This window comes from Saccopteryx leptura, chromosome 1 (genome assembly GCF_036850995.1).
Source record: "Saccopteryx leptura isolate mSacLep1 chromosome 1, mSacLep1_pri_phased_curated, whole genome shotgun sequence".
In the NCBI taxonomy this organism is placed as follows: Eukaryota; Metazoa; Chordata; class Mammalia; order Chiroptera; family Emballonuridae; genus Saccopteryx; species Saccopteryx leptura.
Window position 1 is genome coordinate 257,984,016 of NC_089503.1, and position 23,294 is coordinate 258,007,309.

A 23,294-nucleotide genomic window follows, 5' to 3' on the forward strand; every position below is an offset into this window, starting at 1 on the left:
GTTCTTTAAATTGCCTGTTAACTAATAGAGTAGAAATGTTTTTATGAATATAGGAAAATCATATACTGAAACTCCTGCAAATCTTTATCATGCTTCTTACTTTAAAAAATTTCTTTTGAATGCTAATATACAGGATTATTCAACAGCTGAGAGACTCTGGAATCCTACAGGAAATGCTGAACCTGTTTCTCCTGCAAACTTTTACCCTCTTTTGTTTGATCCAGCTAATAACACTATTTTGTCTTTTTCAAAATAGCTCCAGATATACGGAAATGATTTATATAGGCAAATAAGAACCCTCAAACCCCTCAACAAAATCTGAGCAAGAGTGAAAAGAAAGGTCATTTGAGCTAAAGCCTGCCTTTAAAAGGTTTTGTAACACTTTCAATATTTCACATATTACTGGCATCCCTTACAATCCACAGGGACGAGGTATAGTAGAAAGGACTCATCAGACCCTGAAAATGCAGATTCAAAAACTACAGGAAGGTGAGTTAAGATATAGTTCCCCACATCAGCTTTTAAATCATGCTTTGTTTGTTATTAACAATCTTAATTCAGACTATCAAGGCCACATTCGTATGCTGAGACACTGGAATCCAAATCTGGATAAGCCTGAACCAATGGCAAAGTGGAAGGATTTATTGATAGGTCAATGGAAGGGACCAGATATAATTCTAACCCAGGGGAGAGGGTATGCTTGTATATCCACAGGATGCTGACTCGCCTCTCTGGACCCCAGACCGGCTGATTCGCCATGTCTCACCAGAGGCCCCCGCTGCCACTGCTGCCCCCTCCCAGCCAGGAGGAGATTCCTGTGCCACCCGCATCACCGGTGACTTCCCGGCGAAGGTCATCAAGGAACTCTCCGTATGATCCTGTTACTCAAGGGATACAGCGATTGTCACTGCGGGAAGCTAGACGACCTCCCTATTACCGGATGGCTCGCTCTACTCGAACTGTTAACCCACCAACCTGGGGCCAGTTGAAGGCATTGTCTGAAAGGGCTGATTTAATTTGTCGTCAACAAAATATACATTGTAACCCTGTTAATATGTTTATTGCTATGCTCGCTGTACTTTCAGTTCAGGTACTTAATGTTGAAGCTACTGGACAAAACAAATCTTATTGGGCTTATATTCCAAATCCACCATTGGTTAAGCCTGTTACTTGGGGAGGAGATGATATACCTGTGTTTAATAATCATACTAAGTTTTTGGGAGGATCATCTAGTTCTTTTATTATGCATAAAACTGATTCAAATTTCTCATTTCATGGAAAAACAGATAATGTACCCATATGTTTTATGTTTAACAATACTCGCAAGATTTCTGGATGTTTTCCTACTACACTTAAGACTATTTTGGCTGACTCTCCTAAAAGTAATAGACCTGGACACATTACAAGAGATTTATGGTCTCTCACAATTTTAATGCCTGGAGGCCCTGACACCCATGAGTATAATCCTGTTACTTTGCCTCCTAAGGGATTTCACCCATGTAAACTTTATCCTCCAAAAAGGGCAACTCAAGAGCCTTATTGGTGGTCTGTAGAGAATAGATTTGGTTTTCCCCCATGGCAAGAGTGTGCATATTCTAATTATATGAATTATACTGCATGTGCTATTAATTTCACTGTACAAGATTGGTCTAGTCCTTATTTTGAATATGATTATAGAAAATTGGTGCAGGAAATGAAAGATGTTTATAATTGGTCAAGTAATTATGATCCTTTAAATAAAATCATCACACGATGGCAGTCTACTGGATGGATACCTGCACAGCTGACTTATCAGGATGAATCAACCACCAGGTATCAAACAAAGCTTTGGCAGCTAATTGCAGCTGCTGCACCAGCATATATGGTTAGGCCTCACCCTTATCCTGCTCAGAATATTTTTGTTCAGGCTTGTGTACAGGCTCCTTATGTACTTTTGATTGCTACAAGGAACAGTAATCTTTCTGTTAGCAATTATAATTCTATATTTAACATTTCCTGCTCTCGCTGTGTTTTAACAAACTGTCTATCTTATGACACCAAAGCTCAAGTCATGTTTGTTTTGCAGCAGCCACCTTATGTGATGTTACCTGTTAGTTTGTCTCGGCCTTGGTATGATGACCCAGGGTTGCATGCACTACAGGCTGCTTCTGAAGCGCTTGCTCGCTATCGAGGAAAGCGATTTATTGCAGAATTAATTTTAGGAATTACTGCTCTTATTGCTATTATAGGATCTGTAGCTGCTTCCACCACTGCTTTAGCTCAATCAGTTCACACTGCAAATCATGTAGATAGTTTATCTCGTAATATATCTCTTGCCTTAGCAGTACAGGAGACTATAGATAGGAAGTTAGAAATGAAAGTGAATACTTTAGAGGAGGCTTTTATTCACATAAGTAATGAGCTATTAGCTATGAAGGCTAGGATGACTCTTAGATGCCATGCAGGATTCAAGTGGATATGTGTGACTCCTTTAGAATACAATCAGTCTATCATATCATGGAATAATATACAGAATCATTTGTTAGGTGTATGGAATAATAGTGATGTTAGTTTAGATTTGAGGGAATTACATCAGCAGATACAAAACTTAGGGCATTCAGGCTCTTTAGTCTCTGCCTCAGAAGTAGCTGATCAATTTGTTGAAAACATTAAAAGTATGTTTTCTATGCATGGCCTGACCTCTTTGGTTACTGATATAGGCATTATAGTAGCTGTGGTAATCATCGCTCTTCTTGTCCTTCCAGTCATCTTCCGATTTTTAAATAACGGTCTCAGGGAAACAGCGGTGAAAATACAAAAGCTTTATTTAAATAATAAAAAAGGGGGAGATGTCGGGAGCCGATCCACTAGTGCTAGCTAACAAGGTCACAGCAGAAGAAGATCCACAACTGCTGGTTGACAAAGTCACAGCAGAAGAAGACCAATGGCTGCTGGTTAATAAAGTCACCGCAGTGAAGACTAACAGCTGCGGGTTGACAAAGTCACCGCGGAGGAGAGGCACAACGATACTTCCCCCTTTTGACCTTTTTGAATTAATCTGGCCTTATATCCCCCCTTTTCTGGGTGTGTGCTATCATTTATGGCACAGGGATAATAGTACCGTGCTTTCCCTGTAGATTCATAGTAAGTTCTTTGGAAATGAGACAGAGGGTGTGAGTTCCACAGAAAAGCCTGTAAGCCCCTTGAACTGGGCTCATAGACATAAGAGGCTGGCTATGATATTCCTCATAAAGGGTTAAGTTGGTAGGAGAACTTCTTTTTATTAATCATGTTAGAAAGAATAGATTGTGACTTATGAATAGGTAGGAAACAGTAGCTATACACAGAGCACCTTTCAGCCTTCATTTAATTCATCACTTGTCCTCCTTAGCCCTTTCATGTAGTAGAATAAAGAAACTTTCCATTCTTCTTGCATACCTGACCTGCAGGTGGTGGAACATTCTGAGAAAAGTAAAGTTAAAACTTAACTAGTGTACGAATATAGTAAAAAATAAAATTTGATTAGACAATAGCATCATAGGTAAGATAGAGTTGTTATTCAGTACAGACTTTTTAGAAGTCTGTTCCAACATTGTTCTTGCTGTTCAAGTGATTGTATAACTGTACTTTGAATGACTTATCACCTGATTTTTAGAAACAATGATTGATTAATGTATTCTGAATACTATGTGATTGTAACTTAGTGTGTGTGTATAAAAAGAAAGTTAGACCAGCATTTGGTAGAGATGCCTGGCAGTAAATGCTAACCGGAGAATAAAGAGAAAGAAAAGAATTCGGCTCTCTCACTCGATTCGTGCCGACGCCGTCTCTTCCTGTGGGACCCCTGGATCCTTCCCCCCGGGGCTGGACCCCGGCAAAACAGAACAAGAGAGGTGAAGGCAGCAAATTGCATCTCTCAAACTGGCCTTTGCCTCCAATAATTAAGCATCTAAACTTTAGGGGGGGGGCTTCAATTAGCCCAGGGAGGGGCACCATACAGTCTGGAGATCTCCTCACCAACAGCCATTCTCCATTCTCCAGGTCCATTAATCACCTCTCTGGGCTCTGGCCCTGCCTTGGGGATACCAAAGAATGCTGCACAAAGGGCCATTAGCCAGAAGTGACAAGCAGCTAGGAACGCAGGGGGTGGGGGAATTCACAAAGTGGGAGCTGAATAATGGAAGGGAAGGGTCTCTGGGCATTGGGAGGGTCCCAGATGACATTAATGGGCTGAGTGACTGGGCTGTGGTGTGGAGGGTCAGCACCCCAAAACCCTGGTACTTACTCCTATTTTCCATCACCAGGTATATTAAAGATGGCTTCTATTTTTGGTCTTTTGAGAGAAGAGAAATGCAAGATTTTTCTGGAAGGGGGTGGGGTAGAGGAATCTGGGGTCAGGCAATTAAATTACTCACCTTGACTATCAAGTTTTTTTGTTTGTTTTTTTTGTTTTGTTTTTTGGTTGTTTTTTTTTGTTGTTGTTTTGTTTTTTACAGAGACAGAGAGAGTCAGAGAGAGGGATAGACAAACAGGAATGGAGAGATGAGAAGTATCAATCATTAGTTTTTTGTTGCGACACCTCAGTTGTTCATTGATTGCTTTCTCATATGTGCCTTGACCGTGGGGCTGCAGCAGACTGAGTAACCCCTTGCTCGAGCCAGCAGCCTTGGGTCCAAGCTGGTGAGCTTTGCTCAAACCAGATGAGCCCGCACTCAAGCTGGCAACCTCGGGGTCTTAAACCTGGGTCCTCCGCATCCCAGTCTGACACTCTATCCACTGCGCCACCGCCTAGTCAGGCTTGACTATCAAATTTAAGGGATCACCAAAAAATTTAGTGATCAAGATAAATCACACTTACTGCAAGATTTTTAAACATCAAATTAATGCAAAAATTTCATGAACAACAATGTTTGAAATAAAGACAGGATACAATATTGCACTTCCTTTATTCTCATTATTATTAAGTGCGATGCAGGGAGGTAGAGACAGACTCCTGCATGCACTCTCTACACATTTCTTTTCTCTCACAGAGACACTCAGGTTCCCTCTTTCTCTTTGTGATTCGCATCCTTAGATCTATATTCAGCTCAGTCAGCAGAGGTACAAAACGGAGGCGAAGCCACAGTGCATGGCTACCACAGTGAGGTGGGACACGCATGTGGAGAAGGCCTTGTGGCGGCCCTCAGCTGAGGGGATCCTCAAGATGGTAGCTACAATGAAGGTGTAGGAGAGGAAGATGAGGAGACAGCAGCCCAGCAGGGCCGTGATGTACATCAGGATGTGATGTGGGGACAGTAGAGATATTGTCCCCACAGGCCAACTTCCCAAGAGGTGGCACATGGCAAAAGAAATGGTTGACCTCATTGGGTCCACAGAAGGTGAGGTGGAAAATGGCTGTTGTGACCACCAGTCCCATGACTGAGCCACCAGCCCAAGACCAGGCCACCAGGCAGGCATAGCCATGGGGACTCATGAGCACCCTGTAGTGCAGAGGATGGCAGATGGCCACGTAGTGGTCATAGCCCATGACCATGAGCAGGAAAGAGTGGGTAAAGCCAAACTGAAGAAGAAGAACATCTGGCTGGCGCAGGCCAGGAGGCGATGGAGCGGTGGGTGCGGAGCCGGTCGGCCAGCAAGCAGGAGATGGCAGTGAAGGTATAGAGGATCTCGGAGACTGAGACGGCACGCAGGAATAGGTACATGGGCGTGTGCAGGCTGCACTCGCCCCAGACGGTGGCCATGATGAGCAGGTTTCCTAGCAGCGTGAACAGGTACATGAGCATAAACAGCAGGAAGAACATCAGCTGAAGCTGGGGGAAGGTGGAGAAGCCAATGAGGATGAATTCAGACATGAAGGTGTGGTTTAGCACGGTGGATGCACCTGGTGTGGGAGAGAGGAGAGAACTCTGTGGGTAGAAACTCAGGGTCTTTAGTGAGCTCTACCTAGGAGGACTTCCCTGAGGGGTTTCTTCACCTCTCCAAGTCATGGTTAGTTTATCTGCAAAATAATGTTCATAATGATGGTCTGTGCTTCACAGGGCTGCTTGAAGTTTAAATAAGATCAGGCATTTAAAATGCTTCCACAGGTCCTGGCACACAATAAGAATTCAATAAATAGATCATTATTATTACCATTACCATGACCATTATTTTTAAATTCCAGTAGTAGGAACTCGGGAATCTCTATTTAGCCAAAGGTGGGTGGAGTTGTCACTGAGCAATGGTTCACTGCCCAACATGCATGGAAGCCAATACTGTGGCAACGGCTTTTGAGAAAAAAAAAGAGCTTTTTAAAAAATTATTATTTTAAGTGAAAGGTAGGGAGATAGTGAGACAGACTCCCACATGCACCCCAACCAGATCCACCTGGCAACCCCTGTCTGGGCCAATGTTTGAATCAATCGAACTATTTTTAGTGCCTGGGGCTAACGCTTGAACTAGTGAAGCACTGGCCATGAGAGGGGAAGAAAGAGAGAAGGAGGATGGGGCGGGGGGTGAAGCAGATGGGTGCTTCTCCTGTGTGCCCTGACTGGGAATTGAACCTGGGATGTCCATAGGCTGGGTCAATGCTCTATCCACTGAGCCAACTGGCCAGGGCCAAGAAAGCTTTTATTTGTGAGTTCAGCCAGCAAGGAGACAGGAGGCAAGGCTCAAATCTGACTCCTCAATTCAGAGTTGGGGGCAAGATTAAAGGTTTCAGCATCAGATCTTCCTGGACAATGGACCGTTCACTTCTCTCTGAAAGGGTTCTGGCAGTCAGGGTACAGTCATGTTTGGTCCTTTGGTTCTGTAAGGGGAGCAGTTGAGGACTCACAAATGTTACTCGTGAGTGATGTATCCAAGGTTTAAACTTTACTTTGGGGTCTTGTTAGAAACAGAACAGGACCAGTTTCAGCTAGTTCTGCAGTTATAGTGTCCCCACTTTGGAACTTGTCATTGCCTCTAGTCATTCTTCTAAATAGGAATGGAAATTTTAAAGCAAAGCAATAATTTGGTCTTTTAAAACATAAATTATTAGGGTGGGATCTTTAAGTTTATTTATTTATTTATTTATTTATTTATTTATTTATTTATGACAGAGACAGAGAGAGGGACATATAGGGACAGACGGACAGGAAGGAGAGAGATGAGAAGCATCAATTGTTCGTGTGGCACCTTAGTTGCTCATTGACTGCTTTCTCATATGTGCCTTGACCGGGGGGCTACAGCAGAGCCAGTGACCCCTTGTTCAAGCCAGCAACCTTGGGCTCAAGTTGGTGAGTCTTGCTCAAACCAGATGAGGCCAGGCTCAAGCTGGCAACCTCGGGATTTCGAACCTGGGACCTCCGCGTCTCAGTCCGATGAACTATCCACTGCCCCACCACCTGGTCAGGCTCTTTAAGGTTTTTTTTTATTTTTATTTTTAATTACAGTTTATATTCTATATTATGTTGTATTGGTTTCAGCTGTACAGCATAGTGGTTAGAAAATTATATACTTCACAAAGCATTCCCCTTAATATCTCCAGTACCCACCTCCTCCACACATAGTTATTACAGTACTATTGACTATGTTCCCTATGCTGTACTTTACATCCCCATGACTATTCTGTAACTATCAATTTGTACTTCTTAATCCCTTCACTTTTTCTACCCAGATTTCCCCATACCTTCTCCTATCTGGCAAACATCAGTCTGTTCTGTGAGTCTGTTTCTATTTTTCTTTCTTTCTTTTTTTTTTTTTTGTATTTTTCTGAAGCTGGAAACAGGGAGAGACAGTCAGACAGACTCCTGCATGTGCCCCACCGGGATCCACCTGGCATGCCCACCAGGGGGCGACCCTCTACCCACCAGGGGGCGATGCTCTGCCCCTCTGGGGCGTCGCTCTGCTGCGACCAGAGCCACTCTAGCACCTGGGGCAGAGGCCAAGGAGCCATCCCCAGCGCCCGGGCCATCTTTGCTCCAATGGAGCCTTGGCTGCGGGAGGGGAAGAGAGAGACAGAGAGGAAGGAGGGGGGTGGGGGTGGAGAAGCAAATGGGTGCTTCTCCTATATGCCCTGGCCAGGAATCGAACCCGGGTCCCCCGCACGCCAGGCCGATGCTCTACCGCTGAGCCAACCGGCCAGGGCTCTTTCTTTTTTTACAGGGACAGAGAGAGAGAGTCAGAGAGAGGGATAGATAGGGACAGACTGACAGGAACGGAGAGATGAGAAGCATCAATCATCAGTTTTTCGTTGCGACACCTTAGTTGTTCATTGATTGCTTCTCATATGTGTGCCTTGACCACAGGCCTTCAGCAGACCGAGTAACCCCTTGCTCGAGCCAGCGACCTTGAGTCCAAGCTGGCGAGCTTTTGCTCAAACCAGATGAGCCCATGCTCAAGCTGGCGACCTCAGGGTCTCGAACCTGGGTCCTTCCGCATCCCAGTCCGATGCTCTATCCACTGCACCACTGCCTGGTCATGCCTGTTTTTATTTTGTTAGTTTATTTCATTCATTAGATTCCACATATAAGTGAAATTATATGGTATTTGTCTTCCTCTGACTTGTTTCACTTAGCATAATACCCTCCAAATTTATCCATTCCTTTTTATGGCAAGTAATATTCTGTGGTATTACTTGCTTATTTTTATCCATTTGTCCATTGATGGGCATTTGAGTTGATTTCATATCTTGGCTATTGTAAATATGTTCACTGCAGTGAACATCGTGGTGCACATATTTTTTTGAATTGGTGTTTTGGGCTTCTTTGCTGTATACCCAGAAGTAGAATCATTGAATCATGAGGAAGTTCTATTTTTAATTTTTTGAGGAACATCTGTATTGTTTTTCCACAATGGCTGCACCATATATATGGTGAGATCTTTAATAAAATTTTTTGACTGGAAAAATCTGGAGCTGGTTGGAGTTCATCTTTAAAAAGTAATGCAAGTCCTGTGTTCACTATGCTCAAGTATGCTAAACTGTGAGCTGTCTACAAAGCTTACTAAGTATTAAGCGGTGGCTCTTTTTTTTTTTATTCAAAATTCTACATATTATCCACATAAGCAAAAAAAATTTGTTTTTGTTTTGTTTGTGGGGTTTTTTTTTGTGAGAGAGCAAAAGAGATAGAGACAGGAAGAGAGAAAGATGAGAAGCATTAATTCATAGTTGTAGCACTTTAGTTGTTCATTGATTGCTTCTCATATGTGCCTTGACTGGGGCCTCCTGCACAGCTAGTGACCCCTTGCTCAAGCCAGCAACCTTGGGCTCAAGCCAGCGACCATGGATTCATGCCAATGATTCCATGCTCAAATCAGCGAGCTCAGTGTCTTGAACCTGGGACCTCAGTGCCCCAGGTTGATGTTCTATCCATTGTGCCGCCACCGGTTGGGCGAGAAGTTGTTTTAAAACAGTGCTTCAACAACATCATTAGGTTGTTTCCTTAATCTTTTTGAACCTTAGTTTTCTCATCCTCTAAAGGAATTTAGTCATAATAATTCCTAGCTGACAAGGTTGTTATGAGGATTAAATAAGATAAACATATAAGGTACCTTTCTCAGTGCCTGGAATAAAGAATTGGAAGTAGAGATTGAGGACAGACATAAATGACCAGAATTGGATTCTCTCAAAATGTAGCAACCTATGATTGATTGTATCTCTCTTTTAACTTGTATATTTCATGTATTTATCTTTTTTGGTAATTACTGTTATTTTGGACTTAATTCTGTCATTTTATTTAATACATGAGGTGTATGTAAATATTTATATGTTAATAAAAACCACTAATATATACACATACATGTATATTTAACATATACAAACACAGCAATATGCGCATGCTCTTTTTCACTAAACCAAAAACACACACCAAAACCCTCCCAAAACAAACAAAGAAAAAAACAATAATAACATGGAATTGTCACCAAAAAGGACTGTGTGAACCATAAAGGAAGTCTAAGTAAACTTTCAAGTCTCAATATTGCAAAGACCCGGGTTATCTGACTATACTGCAATAAAATGGGAAATTAAGAAGTTCTTATATACGTGGGACACAAATATTAGGGAGAACCATTTGACAGTGGCATAGCAACATACTACTCATTAATCTTTGAATCTTTGAGTCAACAAAAAATTTAAAAATACAACCTAAATGATAACAAAAAGTTGAAATGATTAAATAAAATGCATTGTGCTCTGGAATAGAAAAAGGATATTAGTGGGAAAACTAGAGAAATTCTAGTAAGATCTGTAGTTTGCTATACGGTTTTATGCCAATGTTAATTTCCTAATTCTGATCCTTGTACTGGGTTCTGTAAGATGCTGAAATTTGAAGTTGAATGAGGGGAGAACAAAAATGTTCTGTATTGTTTTTGCAATGTTTTTGTAAACTTAGAATTAGTTAAAAAGAAAACATTAAAAAATAAAACAAAAATGATATGAATAAAAATCCAATTGTATTTTTTTTTTACAGTGACAGAGAGAGGGATAGATAGGGACAGACAGACAGGAACAGGAAGAGATGAGAAGCATCAATCATCAGGGTTTTTTTTCATTGTGACACCTTAGTTGTTCATTGATTGCTTTCTCAAATGTGCCTTGACCGTGGGGCTACAGCAGAGTGAGTGATCCCTTGCTCAAGCTAGTGACCTTGGGTCTAAGCTGGTGAGCTTTGCTCAAACCAGATGAGCCCATGCTCAAGCTGGCGACCTCGGGGTCTCGAACCTGGGTCCACCCGGTAAGGCCCAATTGGATTTTTTTAGAAGGATGATAAACGTATTCTAAAATTTCTATGAAAAGATAATGACTCATAAATAACTAAGGCAACCTTGAAAGGAGGTGGGGGATATTGCCTTCTGGGAATCTGAGAATTCTACGAAAGTCTTGGAAATAAAGCAATGTAAGATTATTGCAACAACAGACAAACAGACCAGTGGTGCAGAGTGGAGACTTCAGGTATGAAGCCATTCATATATAGTAAAGGTCATGCCACAGATTAACCAGAGAATGACAACTTGTTTAGGGGATGCTGTGGAGCAGAGTTATTCTACAGATAAAAACAAAATGAGCCTGACCAGGTGGTGGCACAGTGGATAGAGCATCAACCTGGGACACTTGTTCCTGTCTTAACTCATTTTGTGTTCTTGAAGCCTAATATTTATTTCCTTGACTGTTAGAAACACCCAGTAAATAAAGTTGAATTACTGAAGAAAAAACCAAGACTATAGATAACAGTGTTGTATTATAATCATCAAGCTTGCTAAGAAACTAGATTTTAATTATTCCCACCACATAAAAGAAATGGTAATTATACAATGTGATAAAGGTGCTATCAAGACAATGACAATCATATTAAAATGTATAAATGTATTGAATTGACCTGTACATTTTAAATTTACATGGTTATAGGTCAAATATATTTCAATTAAAAAAAAACATGTTAAGCAGGTAGATCTTATGTTGTGCTCTTTCCACACACAAAAAAGTAAAGGGACACGAGAACCTTTTGGGAGTGAGGATATGCTTATTACTTTGTGGTGATGGTATCGCAGATGCAGGCATTTGTCCAAACTCATCAAAATATATACACTGAATAATATGTGCAGAATAATATGTGTGTATACCTCAATGAAACTGGGAAAACACTGACAGGAGGCTAATATCTAGAATCTACAAGGAATGTCTTCAAACCAATGAGAAAAAGGAATGGAATTATAACAGGAAGTAGGCAGAGGGCAGGAATAGGCGATGTGCAGAAGAGGAGACACAATAAGCAAACAGGAAGTGAAGACATGCCATTGCTCAAGGAATGCAACTTAACACAGCAATGTGGCATCACTTTATACCTGTTAGAGTAGCAAAAACAAGAAAGTTAGATTCTGCTCTGTGTTGGCCCAGATGTGAAGATGAATGAACTTCAGTCATTCTAGCAGGAACTTGGCAGTTCATGGCCAAATTAAGGCAACACTAAGTCCTACAACCCTGCTCCTGAGTCTCCATCTGAATGAAACCTACAGGTCAGTGAGGGGATGTGATCAAGAACATTCATTTCAGCCTGACTAGGCGGTGGCAGAGTAGATAGAGCATAGGATTGGGACACAGAGGACCCAGGTTAGAAATCCTGAGGTCGTCGGCTTGAGCACAGGCTTGTCCAGCTTGAGTGGGGGCTCACAGCTTAGGTGCAGGGTCACTGGCTTGAGTGTGGGATCATAGATATGACTTCATGGTCACTGGCTTAAGCCCAAGGTCGCTGGTAAGAGGTCACTCGCTCTGCTGTAGCCCCACCCCCCTACCCCCATCAAGGCACATATGAGAAAGCAATCAATGAACAACTAAGGAGACTAAGGAGCTGCAACGAAGAATTGATACTTCTCATCTCTCTCCCTTCCTGCCTGTCTGTCCCCATCTGTCCCTCTCTCTGTCTCTGTCACACACACACACACACACACACACACACACACACACACTCATTTCAGCATTGTCTGTGTTGGCAGAGAGTTGGGTACAGTCTGAGAGGTCCCTACTATCTGTGGAAGTAGAAAATTAAAATGTGGTGGGATTGCACCATGAAGCCCGAAACAATGTTTTGGGGGAAAAAAACCAAACCTGACATAGCAATATGAATGGCTCTTACAAGCAGGACACTGGATTAAACATTAGGAAAAAGTAGGAGACTTTCAGCACAGTGTAATGCACCACAGTCAAACACATAAGTGCAACAACATACATTTTATAGGAATTCATGCAAATAGAAGGGCACGCATGGAACAAATTAGAACAGCTGCCTGTTGGGGGTGAGGAATAGATAAAACAGGATCGTTGTGCAAATCATGATGAACTCATCTCTTAAGTTTGAATCCAACAAAAATTTGTGAATATATATATTCATACTTATATATGTATCAATGATATATACATATATCAATCTTATATACTATATATATTTGGTAACATTTTCAAATACCCTCAGACAAGGTATACTCCAATATTACAAAAGTCCCTTTCATTTCCCCCTAGAAGACTGTCACTGTTTCCTCATAGCCACTGCCAACCAATGCTTAGAGAAGAACTCAGAATCCCATTTGGAAAATGGACATTTGGCTTGAGAGTCAGGATGGAGTCCTCATACAGGAAAGTAGCATTTGTGGGCTAGAGGGAACCTAAGCAGCCCAGAGAATAACTGGGGTGCAAGTCTCATTTCCCTCTTCTTCCTCATCCCTTAACCACCACTTTCATGCCCCACTCTCTGCCTCTTCATCCCGTGGCCCCAGCTGTGGCTCTGGCCTCATGCCCTGTCTCCTGGAGCACTGTGCCTGCCTTTCTCCCTTCCTCTGCTCCACCCCTCCTCCTGCTACTAGAGTCTGTGTTCTGAGATACACGCAGGTGGTGGAGTCATGCCAACCCAAGGTTCAAATCTCGGCCCTCACGGTGTGCTGGGACAACCAGGGAACTGCCCTCATAGGTTCTCTATGGGAATTGGATGCCAAGTGCTCAACACAGAGAAAGTTCTCAAGGAATGCTAGCTGGCATTGTTGTCATCTGTTATCGTCACTGTTGGCTGGTTGTCACTCATCTTTACTCACCAGATGACACATATTGGTGCCATGACAATCCAGGGTTTCCACCCTAGTTCCAGGCTAATCTTTCCTCTGACTTTCTTTAAAATTAATTTTAGAGAGAGAGGAAGGGAGAGCAAGAAACATCAATTTGTTGTTCCACTTACATATTTGTTTATTGGTTGATTCTTATACGTGCCCTAACCAGGCATTGAGCACACAAACTTGGCATATCGGGATGACGCTCTGTCTGAACTACCCAGCCAGGGCTCTTCTGACTCTTGAATGCCCCTTGTTCCCAAACCCCGATCCCTGGGGCAGCCCACCTTCTCCTCTCTTCTGGCTACAAAAGGGCTCCAGGGTACCAGCTTCTAACCAAATGTTACACACACACACACACACACACACACACTGGTCTCTTGTCTATCGCAAAGATTAGGTACCAGAATCCCCCACAATAGGCAAAAATCAGAGAAGTAGCAACCTTATATTTATTTTATTATTTATATATGTATATTTTAAGGCTTTATAAACCTCCCCCATGCTCTTATAAACCTTTCCCACACTGTTATTAACCTTTCCCACACTTATTTTGCTTATTTTACTGCAAAAATAATTAAAATAATAAATATCTAAAAATACCTATATACTGCAAAATCCCACAATATAGCAAAAAATCCACGAAACAAAATTAGATATATACAATTTTAAAATCCACAATACAGTGAGGCCACAAAAAGTGAACCGTGCTATGGTGAGGGATGGCTGTAAATATATGTGTATGATCCATAGAGAGCCTACATAACAAAAAAAATAGGAACCCTGGGTACATATATATGTATGTGTATGGGCTCTCTCAGCTTCCTGTCTCCCTCTGGGGCTTGCCTGTGTCACTCTTTCCCAAGACAGGACTTATTTCAAAATTTGAATTTATTAGAATGCCACTGGTTAACATAATTGTATAGGTTTTAGGTTCGGCAGAACTCTTAAGAAGGCTCTCCAAGTCACCTGCACAAGTCTAGACTTAAGGGAAGAGAAGGACCAGTGCTCTCATCCAGAGCCTCAAGCCAGGGCTCCCCAATCCGCTCCTATGCGCTTCCTCCTTAAGAAGACAGTCTTCAAGCCACTCAGCTCTCCCTGCTTCTCTGCTTATGCTCCTGTGTCATAGACCTAAGACTGTGCTCACAGAACGGACGGAACTGAGGACCAGCACACAGGTACATGGGTTCTGAAACACACGGCGACAGTGACACCCAGGAAACACTTAGAAACAGAGACTCTTTCTGCACATGTCTACTGAGTGCTTCCCAGCTGCCTGGAGCTGGTCTGGGACTAAGATAAGCCAGGAACACAAAAGCAAGGGTCCTGTGGTGGGCTGAATGAAATCCCCTCAAAAAACTCATATCCACTGGGACCTCAGAATGTGACCTTATTTAGAAACAGGATCTTCAGGTTATTGGAAAAAATTAATAGGATAGAGAGAAGCAAAAAAATGCCAATAACAAAACACAAAATTAAAATGGGAAAATGACTAATAATGGTTATTTTTAAATTAATAAAAATAGAAAAAAAGTATTTAAGTTAACAAATTTGAAACAGTAGATGAAAAAAATAAATTCTTAGAAAAATAATAGACTTCCAAGTTGGTACAAGCAAAAATAGGAGCCCTGGATACGCAAATAAGTTTTAAAGACAATGAAAAGTTTGGTCGAGGCCATCCCTCCCTAATAGCTTTGGCTCAGTGGTGGTATGGCCCCCAGTAAGTTCTCCTAAACTTTTAAGGGATAGTTGATGAGCATCTTATAAACCTTTTTCAAAAACAATTTTTTTAAACCTAGAAAATATATGAAATCCTCTAAATTCATTTCATCAGGTTAATACAGCAATTTTCATCTGGTGTGCTGCAAGAATTTTTAAAGCATGCAATACCTGACTAATTTAGTCAGGGGCACTGACCTCTCTTCCCTTAGGTTGACAATTTTTTTTTTTTTTTTTTGTATTTTTCTGAAGCTGGAAGCGGGGAGAGACAGTCAGACAGACTCCCGCATGCGCCCGACCGGGATCCACCCGGCACGCCCACCAGGGCGATGCTCTGCCCCTCCCCTCCGGGGCGTCGCTCTGCTGCGACCAGAGCCACTCTAGCGCCTGGGGCAGAGGCCAAGGAGCCTTCCCCAGCGCGCGGGCCATCTTTGCTCCAATGGAGCCTTGCTGCGGGAGGGGAAGAGAGAGACAGAGAGGAAGGAGAGGGGGGGGAGGGGTGGAGAAGCAGATGGGCGCCTCTCCTGTGTGCCCTGGCCGGGAATCGAACCCGGGACTTCTGCACGCCAGGCCGACGCTCTACCACTGAGCCAACCAGCCAGGGCCTATCTGTGCAGATTTTAAAAGCCATAATAAGACATAGCATAGCCTAGTCAAATCCAGTGGTTTATTCATTTTTTTCTTCCTCATTTCCACTCACCAGTGGTTTATTTAAAATAGTTTATTACAATCAAGACGTGTTGGCTTATGCAATGAGTGACAAGACTGGTTCAGCGTCAGAAAGCCTATCATGTGACCACATGAATAAACTAAAAAAAAAAATCATAAAATTATTTCAATCAGAGCAGTAATATATATTTTTTGTTTGTTTGTTTCTTTTTTTTTTTTTTAAGTGAGAGGAGGGAAGATGCACAGACTCCCACATGTGCCCCGACAGCAATCTACCCGGTAACCCCCCTCTGGGGCCAATGCTCAAATCAACCAAGCTGTCCTCAGTGTTTTCTAAAATTCAAGTCCTACTTATGATTTTTAAAGAGCTATAATTAACATTTAACATGTGGTTTTTTTGTTTTGTTTGTTTTGTTTTTCCAGAGACAAAGAGAGAGTCAGAGAGAGGGATAGATAAGACAGACAGACAGGAACGGAGAGAGATGAGAAGCATCAATCATCAGTTTTTCGTTGCAGTACCTTAATTGTTCATTGATTACTTTCTCATATGTGCCTTGACTGTGGGCCTTCAGCAGAGTAACCCCTTGCTCAAGCCAGCGACCTTGGGTCCAAGCTGGTGAGCTTTGCTCAAACCAGATGAGCCCGTTCTCAAGCTGGCGACCTCGGAGTCTCAAACCTGGGTCCTCTGCATCCCAGTCCGATGCTCTAGCCAGTGCGCCACCACCTGGCCAGGCACACTGTGTTTGTTTTAGGTGTACAGCAATGATTTGATACATGTAGATTTACTTATGACTTTTTAAAGGGTCTCTTTGCAACATGTTATAGGAAGGGGGCTTTCCTAGCTAGATAAAGAATATACACTACAAAACTAGCAAATAGGACACTAGTTGGAAAATTTAGATGCTTATTTCTGGATCAAGAACAAGTCAAGGTTACTCACTGTCTCTGCTGCTCTGCAGTACGGACGGAACTGGAAGCCATGAGCTGGGCTATAAGAAGAAAGAAGGAATACTGCAGAAGGCAAATCATCTTACCAAACTCCTATTTCTTATAACAATCATTAAAAATATAAAATTTAAGGAAAATATATGTTTAACATTCCCAAAAGGGACACAAATAGCTCTCAAGTATTTTGGCCTCAGAATCCCTTTCTGTTAAAAATTATTAAGGCTTCTTAAGAGCTTTTGTTTGGGTACTTTATAACTATTTGTTTTTACCAGGTTAGAAATTGAAACTGAGAATCTTTAAAAATATGTAGTTACTAATACATTTAAAAGAACAATAATAAACCTGTTACATGTTAACATAAGTAACATATTTTTAGGAAAGTACATTTTCAAAAAAGTTTTTGTTTTACATTTTTGCAAATACATCTAATGTCTGCCTTGATAACAGACATGCTGGTGTTCTGTGTGCTTCTTCATTCAGTCTATGGCAATATATTGTTTGAGTTGAAATAGATGATAAAAAAATTCTCACATGTCATTAGAAGAGTAAGGACCTCATGGACACACAGAAAGGGTCTCCAGGACACTCAGGGGTTCTCATATCACACTTTGAAAACCTCTGTTACAAAATAGCTAGGCATTAACCCAAAACATGCAATATCTCCAAAGACCCCAGACTGAGGACCCCTGCCCTGGAAGGGCACTTAGGCGGGTGAAGAACCCGGGGCCTAGAATGGGCTGCCTGAGAAGACCCTTCCCGGGGCTCTGATCCTCTTCTCCCCAGCCTGACTTCATCCCCAGGCTGGGCAGTATCACCCATGCTGTCCACTTCTGGCTGCCTACCCTCTCCCTCATGGTCCCCCTCTGCCTGAGCTGCCTCTCCCACAAAGCGGCCAGCAGGAAGGGGCAGAAGCTCTCCTGCTTGATGCTGTCAGCAGCACCCGCAGGCAGGTATGGGCTAAACCTCAGGGCACCACAATCCGACACTGTGTGCTTTATCCCTGGGCAGCTCCCCAGCAGTCTGTTCCTGGTGGCCCCCCAGGGAGCCAACCTGTAAAGCCTGCTCTAAGGGTCTGCAGAGGCCAGGAGGGAGCACTGGGGACCTACAGGATCCACTATTTGTTCCAACTATACACACACAACAAAGCTCCCTGAAGCCTGTCTCTCTTTGCCCAGGGAGGCCCCACCCCTTGCATAGGCTGGATACAGATGCCCTCAAACCCTTGGGGTCAAGGGACTTTCAGAGTGAGGCGGGAGCTGGAGGAGCCCAGAGTGAGAATCCAGGGATGTAGTCTAGCTTGAGGGCAGCTAGAGGCTTCCCAGAAGAAGGTAAACTGGAGTGAGTCTTAGAGAATGGTTTCTTTTGGGCAGTGGATGTGTCCAGTGTCTTCGGCTGAATGGATAGTCCCACTTCTCTTCTCAGTCAAGTTCTACCCTATCCCCGTCACCCAGTGATGCAAGCCAGACAGTCTAATATTAGCATATTCCTCTCTGTGGTATAATAAAACATAAATATTTGTTTTTTTGGTCTTTGTTCCTGGTTCTTTTTTTTAATTGAAATATAATTGACATTGCCTGACCTGTGGTGGTGCAGTGGATAAAGCGTCGGACCTGGAACACTGAAGTCGCCAGTTCAAAACCCTGGCTTCCCTGGTCAAGGCACATATGGAAGTTGATCCTTCCTGCTCCTTCCCCTTCTCTCTCTCTCTCCCCCCCCCCCATCTCATTTCTAAAATAAATAAATAAAATCTTTTTAAAAAAAGAAATATAATTGACATACAACATTTTATCAGTTTTGCATACCCAACATAGTGATTCAACATGTGTATACATTGCTAAATGATCACAATAAGTCTAGTTATGATCTGTTCCCATTTAAAGTTACAAAAACTTTTTTTCTGTGCAGAGGACTTTTAAGATTTACTTACTTAACAATTTTCAAATGTGCAATATATTGTTATTGGTTATAGTCTCCATATTTATGTTACAGCCCCATGACTTATTTTCTCCATCAGGTTTTTACCAGTTATTCCCCTTCGCCCAGTCCATGTGCCCTTTGACCCCACTGCCCCCTGGCAAACACTAGACTTCACTGTAGCTATGAGTTTGGTTTGGTTTTGTCTTGTTTGTTCACTTGTTTTGTGTTGTGTTGTGTTTAGATTCTACATATAAGTAAAACCATAAGGTATTTGTCTTTCTCTGTGTGATTTACTTCACTCAGCACAATACCCCCAGGGTCCATCCATGTTGTTGCAATGGCAAGGTTTTATTCTTTTTTTTATTTCTGAGTAATATTGTATACATGTACCATATCTTCTTTATCCATTCATCCATTGATAAACATTTGTTTCCATATCTTGGCTATTGTAAATAATGCAGCAATGAACATCAGGGTACATGTATATATATTTTTCAAAGTAGTGTTTTTGTTTTCTTTGTATAAATACCAAAAAGTGGAATTGCTGGATCATATGGTAGTTCTTTTAATTCTTTGAGAAACTTCCATACTGTTTTTCATAGTAGCTGCACCAATTCATTATCTTAACCATGCTCAAGGGTTCCCTTTTCTCCATCTTATCAATACTTGTTATTTCTTGTTTGTCCTTTTTTTTGATAATAGCCATTCTGACAGGTGAGAGATGATATTTCATTGTGTCCCTGGTTCTTGACACGCAGCTCCTAAAATAGAATCTCCAGAGTGATGAATGTTTTTGCATGTTGGTGACATGTCTGGTGGCTGGGGCCCCTAGGTGGCTGCAGGATGGGACTGGCACTGTAAAGAGAGTTAGAGGCACAGTTAGAGAGTTACAACTTTCAGTGCCACACACCCATGACCTCTGGGAAGATGTGGTTGATCAGCAATGATTGGCTAATGATTTGATCAATCAAGCATAGATGATGAAACCTGCATAAAACTCTCTAAATAACAGAATTTGGAGAGCTTCTGGATTGCTAAACCCATCAAGGTGATGGGAGGATGGTGCACCAGAGAGAGCATGGAAATGATTATCAAAACTTCAGGAGAAATGACGTCAGAAAAATGGCACTGTAAGGAGCGATACCAATAAATCTAAATTTCAACAAGATCTTCAACCAGAGACAGAAAAATCTATCCTTGGAGCCTCCAGAAGTTCCACACTAAACACGAAGGTATGATTGAGCGAAAAATTGACTAAATATATAATCAACCCCGAAGGAAATAAGGAGGAAGAAACACTCCGCCTTCCTCACTACCCTAAATAAGGGTTGCTTTCACTGGGAACTGAGAGTATAGGAACTAAGACGGGCATAGGGTGTGAATAGAACCAGACTGCGGCACAAACGTCCAAACCAGGCTGTGGCATGGACATCCCAGCCGAGGAAAAACTGTGCTTGTGGCAACCCAGTCAACGCAAGCTAACGCTCGCGCCAAACCCAGACAAAGAAAGGCACTTGGGACAGCCATCCGCCCCGATCTCCTGGTCAGCGCGTGCAGATAGTGGGCCAGAGATTCCTCCGAGCGCCCCAGGAGTGGGCGCCCATGTTCCCAGACAGAGGGGCAGAGTCAGAGGCCTTTGTGTGGGCCAAAAGCAAAATCTCGGGGTCACCCCTGTGCCCTGAAAAAGCGGCACACGGGGAGGGAGCGGGAGCGAAATTCCCTATGCTTGAACTTTTCCATGCAGGCAGGGTGCCTCACCCGGAGTGAGAGGCTGCTGGCCTGATCCCCTGGTCGGCGAGCGTGGATAGTGGGCGAGAGATTCCCCCAGGAGTGGGCACCCATGTTCCCAGACAGAGGGGCAGAGTCAGAGGTCTTTGTGTGGGCCGAAGCCCCGCCTGATTTTACTAGCTGCTCTGACTGATTGAACCTTGCCCAGAGCCCTGCGCTGACTGGGAATAGAGTGGGGATTTTCCAGCTCTTTGAGCCTCTTACTCACCAGGCAGAGGCAGCAGCAACCTCATAGCTGGATCATCAGTCTACTAATTCAGGAAGGAAAGACTAGGAGAGAGGCTCCAGGAATATGGACTCTCTCATTGGCGGAGCCTGCAAATGCTAATGAGCCTCGACTGCCAACGAGACTGAAGCCCAATATATGACATCGCCATAGAGACTTATCAACTGCAAATCTCTACCTAAGCGTGCCACAGGGGCAGAACCCAGGGTACAGTCACTGACCAGGAAGAGGGAGAGAAAAGAAAAAGCAAGAAGATAACCTCTCAAATTCAAGAATAATCCACAGACTTTATAACCTATCCCATTTTATTATATTTGTTCATCTGTTTCTCTTATCTTCTTTTTTTATTTTCTTTTTTTTTATTTTTTTATTTTTCTGAAGCTGGAAACGGGGAGAGACAGTCAAACAGCAGACAGACTCCCGCATGCGCCTGACCGGGATCCACCCGGCACGCCCACAAGGGGGTGACGCTCTGCCCACCAGGGGGCGATGCTTTGCCCATCCGGGGCGCTGCTATATTGCGACCAGAGCCATTCTAGCGCCTGGGGCAGAGGCCAAGGAGCCATCCCCAGCGCCCGGGCCATCTTTGCTCCAATGGAGCCTCAGCTGCAGGAGGGGAAGAGAGAGACAGAGAGGAAGGAGAGGGGGAGGGGTGGAGAAGCAGATGGACACTTCTCCTGTGTGCCCTGGCCGGGAATCGAACCCAGGACTCCTGCACGCCAGGCCGACGCTCTACCACTGAGCCAACCAGCCAGGGCCTCTCTTATCTTCTTGTCTTGATTATTTTCTTCCTCTTCCAATTTGGTCATTTAATTCTCTGCTGGTCTTACTTTCTCCTCTCCTGGAACTACACTACCCATAAGTGTTACATCTCCCATTATCTTTTCTTTCTTCTTCCTTTCTCTCTATGAGGGTTGCACTCCAAAACCCTTAACTCTCTCTCTCTCTCTCTCTCCTTTTATTCTTTTTTCATCTTTTTGTGTTTTCCTCTTTCTTTCTTTTTTCTCCCTCTATATTAGTTTCTTCTTTTCTCCTTTACTTTTCCTCTCATTCAATCCTCAATCACAAACAAATTACTTTATCTGGGACTCAAATTTATCTTTGTGGTGCTTTGGGGTTTTCTTACTTCACTTTTTAAACTCATTAGCAGTGCTCCAAACCCTGGCTCTCCATTTTATCTAGTTCTTGCTCCACTAAATACAATAGTAATTTTTAAATTTTTTCCTCTTTTTTCTGTTTCCCTCTTATTCCTCTCATCATATCTCTTAGTCAATCATCACCTAAAAGCAAATCATTTTATTCTTGACCCAAATTTTTTCCTTTTTTGCATTTTGTGGGTCCATACTCCCTTTCTTGCCCCTTTATCACTTCTCCCCAACTCAGGCCCTCCATTATAGGTAGTTTTTGTTCTATTTAGCACAATATAATTCACAGTTCACCACAAGATTTTCTCAAGAAGGAGGAGAGAGGAGAGGAGAGGAAAAAAAGGGGGGGAATAATAATTTTTTTATTCTTTTTTATTTTTTTAACTTTTTATTCTTTATTAATTCTCATTAGTACTATCAACAAAATCACCCTAAGATGCCATTAAAGAAAAGGAAATTGAATATCATGGATACAAAAGACAGAGAGGTAGCACAAACAGATGAGGAAAAATCTATGGAGAAAAAAATTTAATATATTGGAAACCTTGGAGCTAAATGAAAGAGAATTTAAAATAGAAATCCTAAAAATACTCAGAGATATACAAGAAAACACAGAAAGGCAATTTAGGGAGCTCAGAAAACAACTCAGTGAACACAAAGAATATATTACCAAGGAAATTGAAACTATAAAAACAAATCAAACAGAGATGAAAAACTCAATTCACGAGCTGAAAAACGAGGTAACAAGCTTAGCTAATAGAACAGGCCAGATAGAAGGTAGGATTAGTGACATAGAAGACAAGCAACTTGAGGCACAACAGAGAGAAGAAGAAAGAGACTCAAAAATTAAAAAAAATGAGAAAGCCCTACAGGAATTGTCTGACTCCATCAAAAAGAATAACATAAGAATAATAGGTATATCAGAGGGAGAAGAGAGAGAAAATGGAATGGAGAACATATTCAAACAAATAATTGATTAGAACTTCCCAAGCCTGTGAAAAGAACTAAAGCCTCAAATTCAAGAAGCAAACAGAACTCCAGGCTTTCTTAACCCCACCAAACCTACTCCAAGGCACATCATAATGAAATTGGCACAAACCAATGACAAAGAAAAAATTCTCAAGGCAGCCAGGGAAAAGAAGAATACAACATATAAAGGAAGGCCCATTAGATTATCATCTGATTTCTCAACAGAAACTCTACAAGCTAGAAGAGAGTGGACCCCAATATTTAAAGTCCTGAAAGAGAGGAACTTTCAGCCACGAATACTATACCCATCAAAGCTATCCTTCAAATACAAAGAAGAAATAAAAACATTCACAGATACAGAAAATATGAGGGAATTTATCATC

The 23,294-nt window shown here is 42.4% G+C and overlaps 1 protein-coding gene across 1 annotated transcript; it reads right to left on the bottom strand.

Annotated features, from left to right (window-relative positions):
- Window positions 1-5,070: 5,070 nt before the first annotated feature.
- LOC136388312 (olfactory receptor 10H2-like) lies at window positions 5,071-5,966 on the bottom strand. The gene is given in 5 exon segments (XM_066360227.1): window positions 5,071-5,260; window positions 5,262-5,541; window positions 5,544-5,576; window positions 5,579-5,860; window positions 5,954-5,966. Coding segments are annotated over 5 exon segments (798 nt in total).
- Window positions 5,967-23,294: the final 17,328 nt, after the last annotated feature.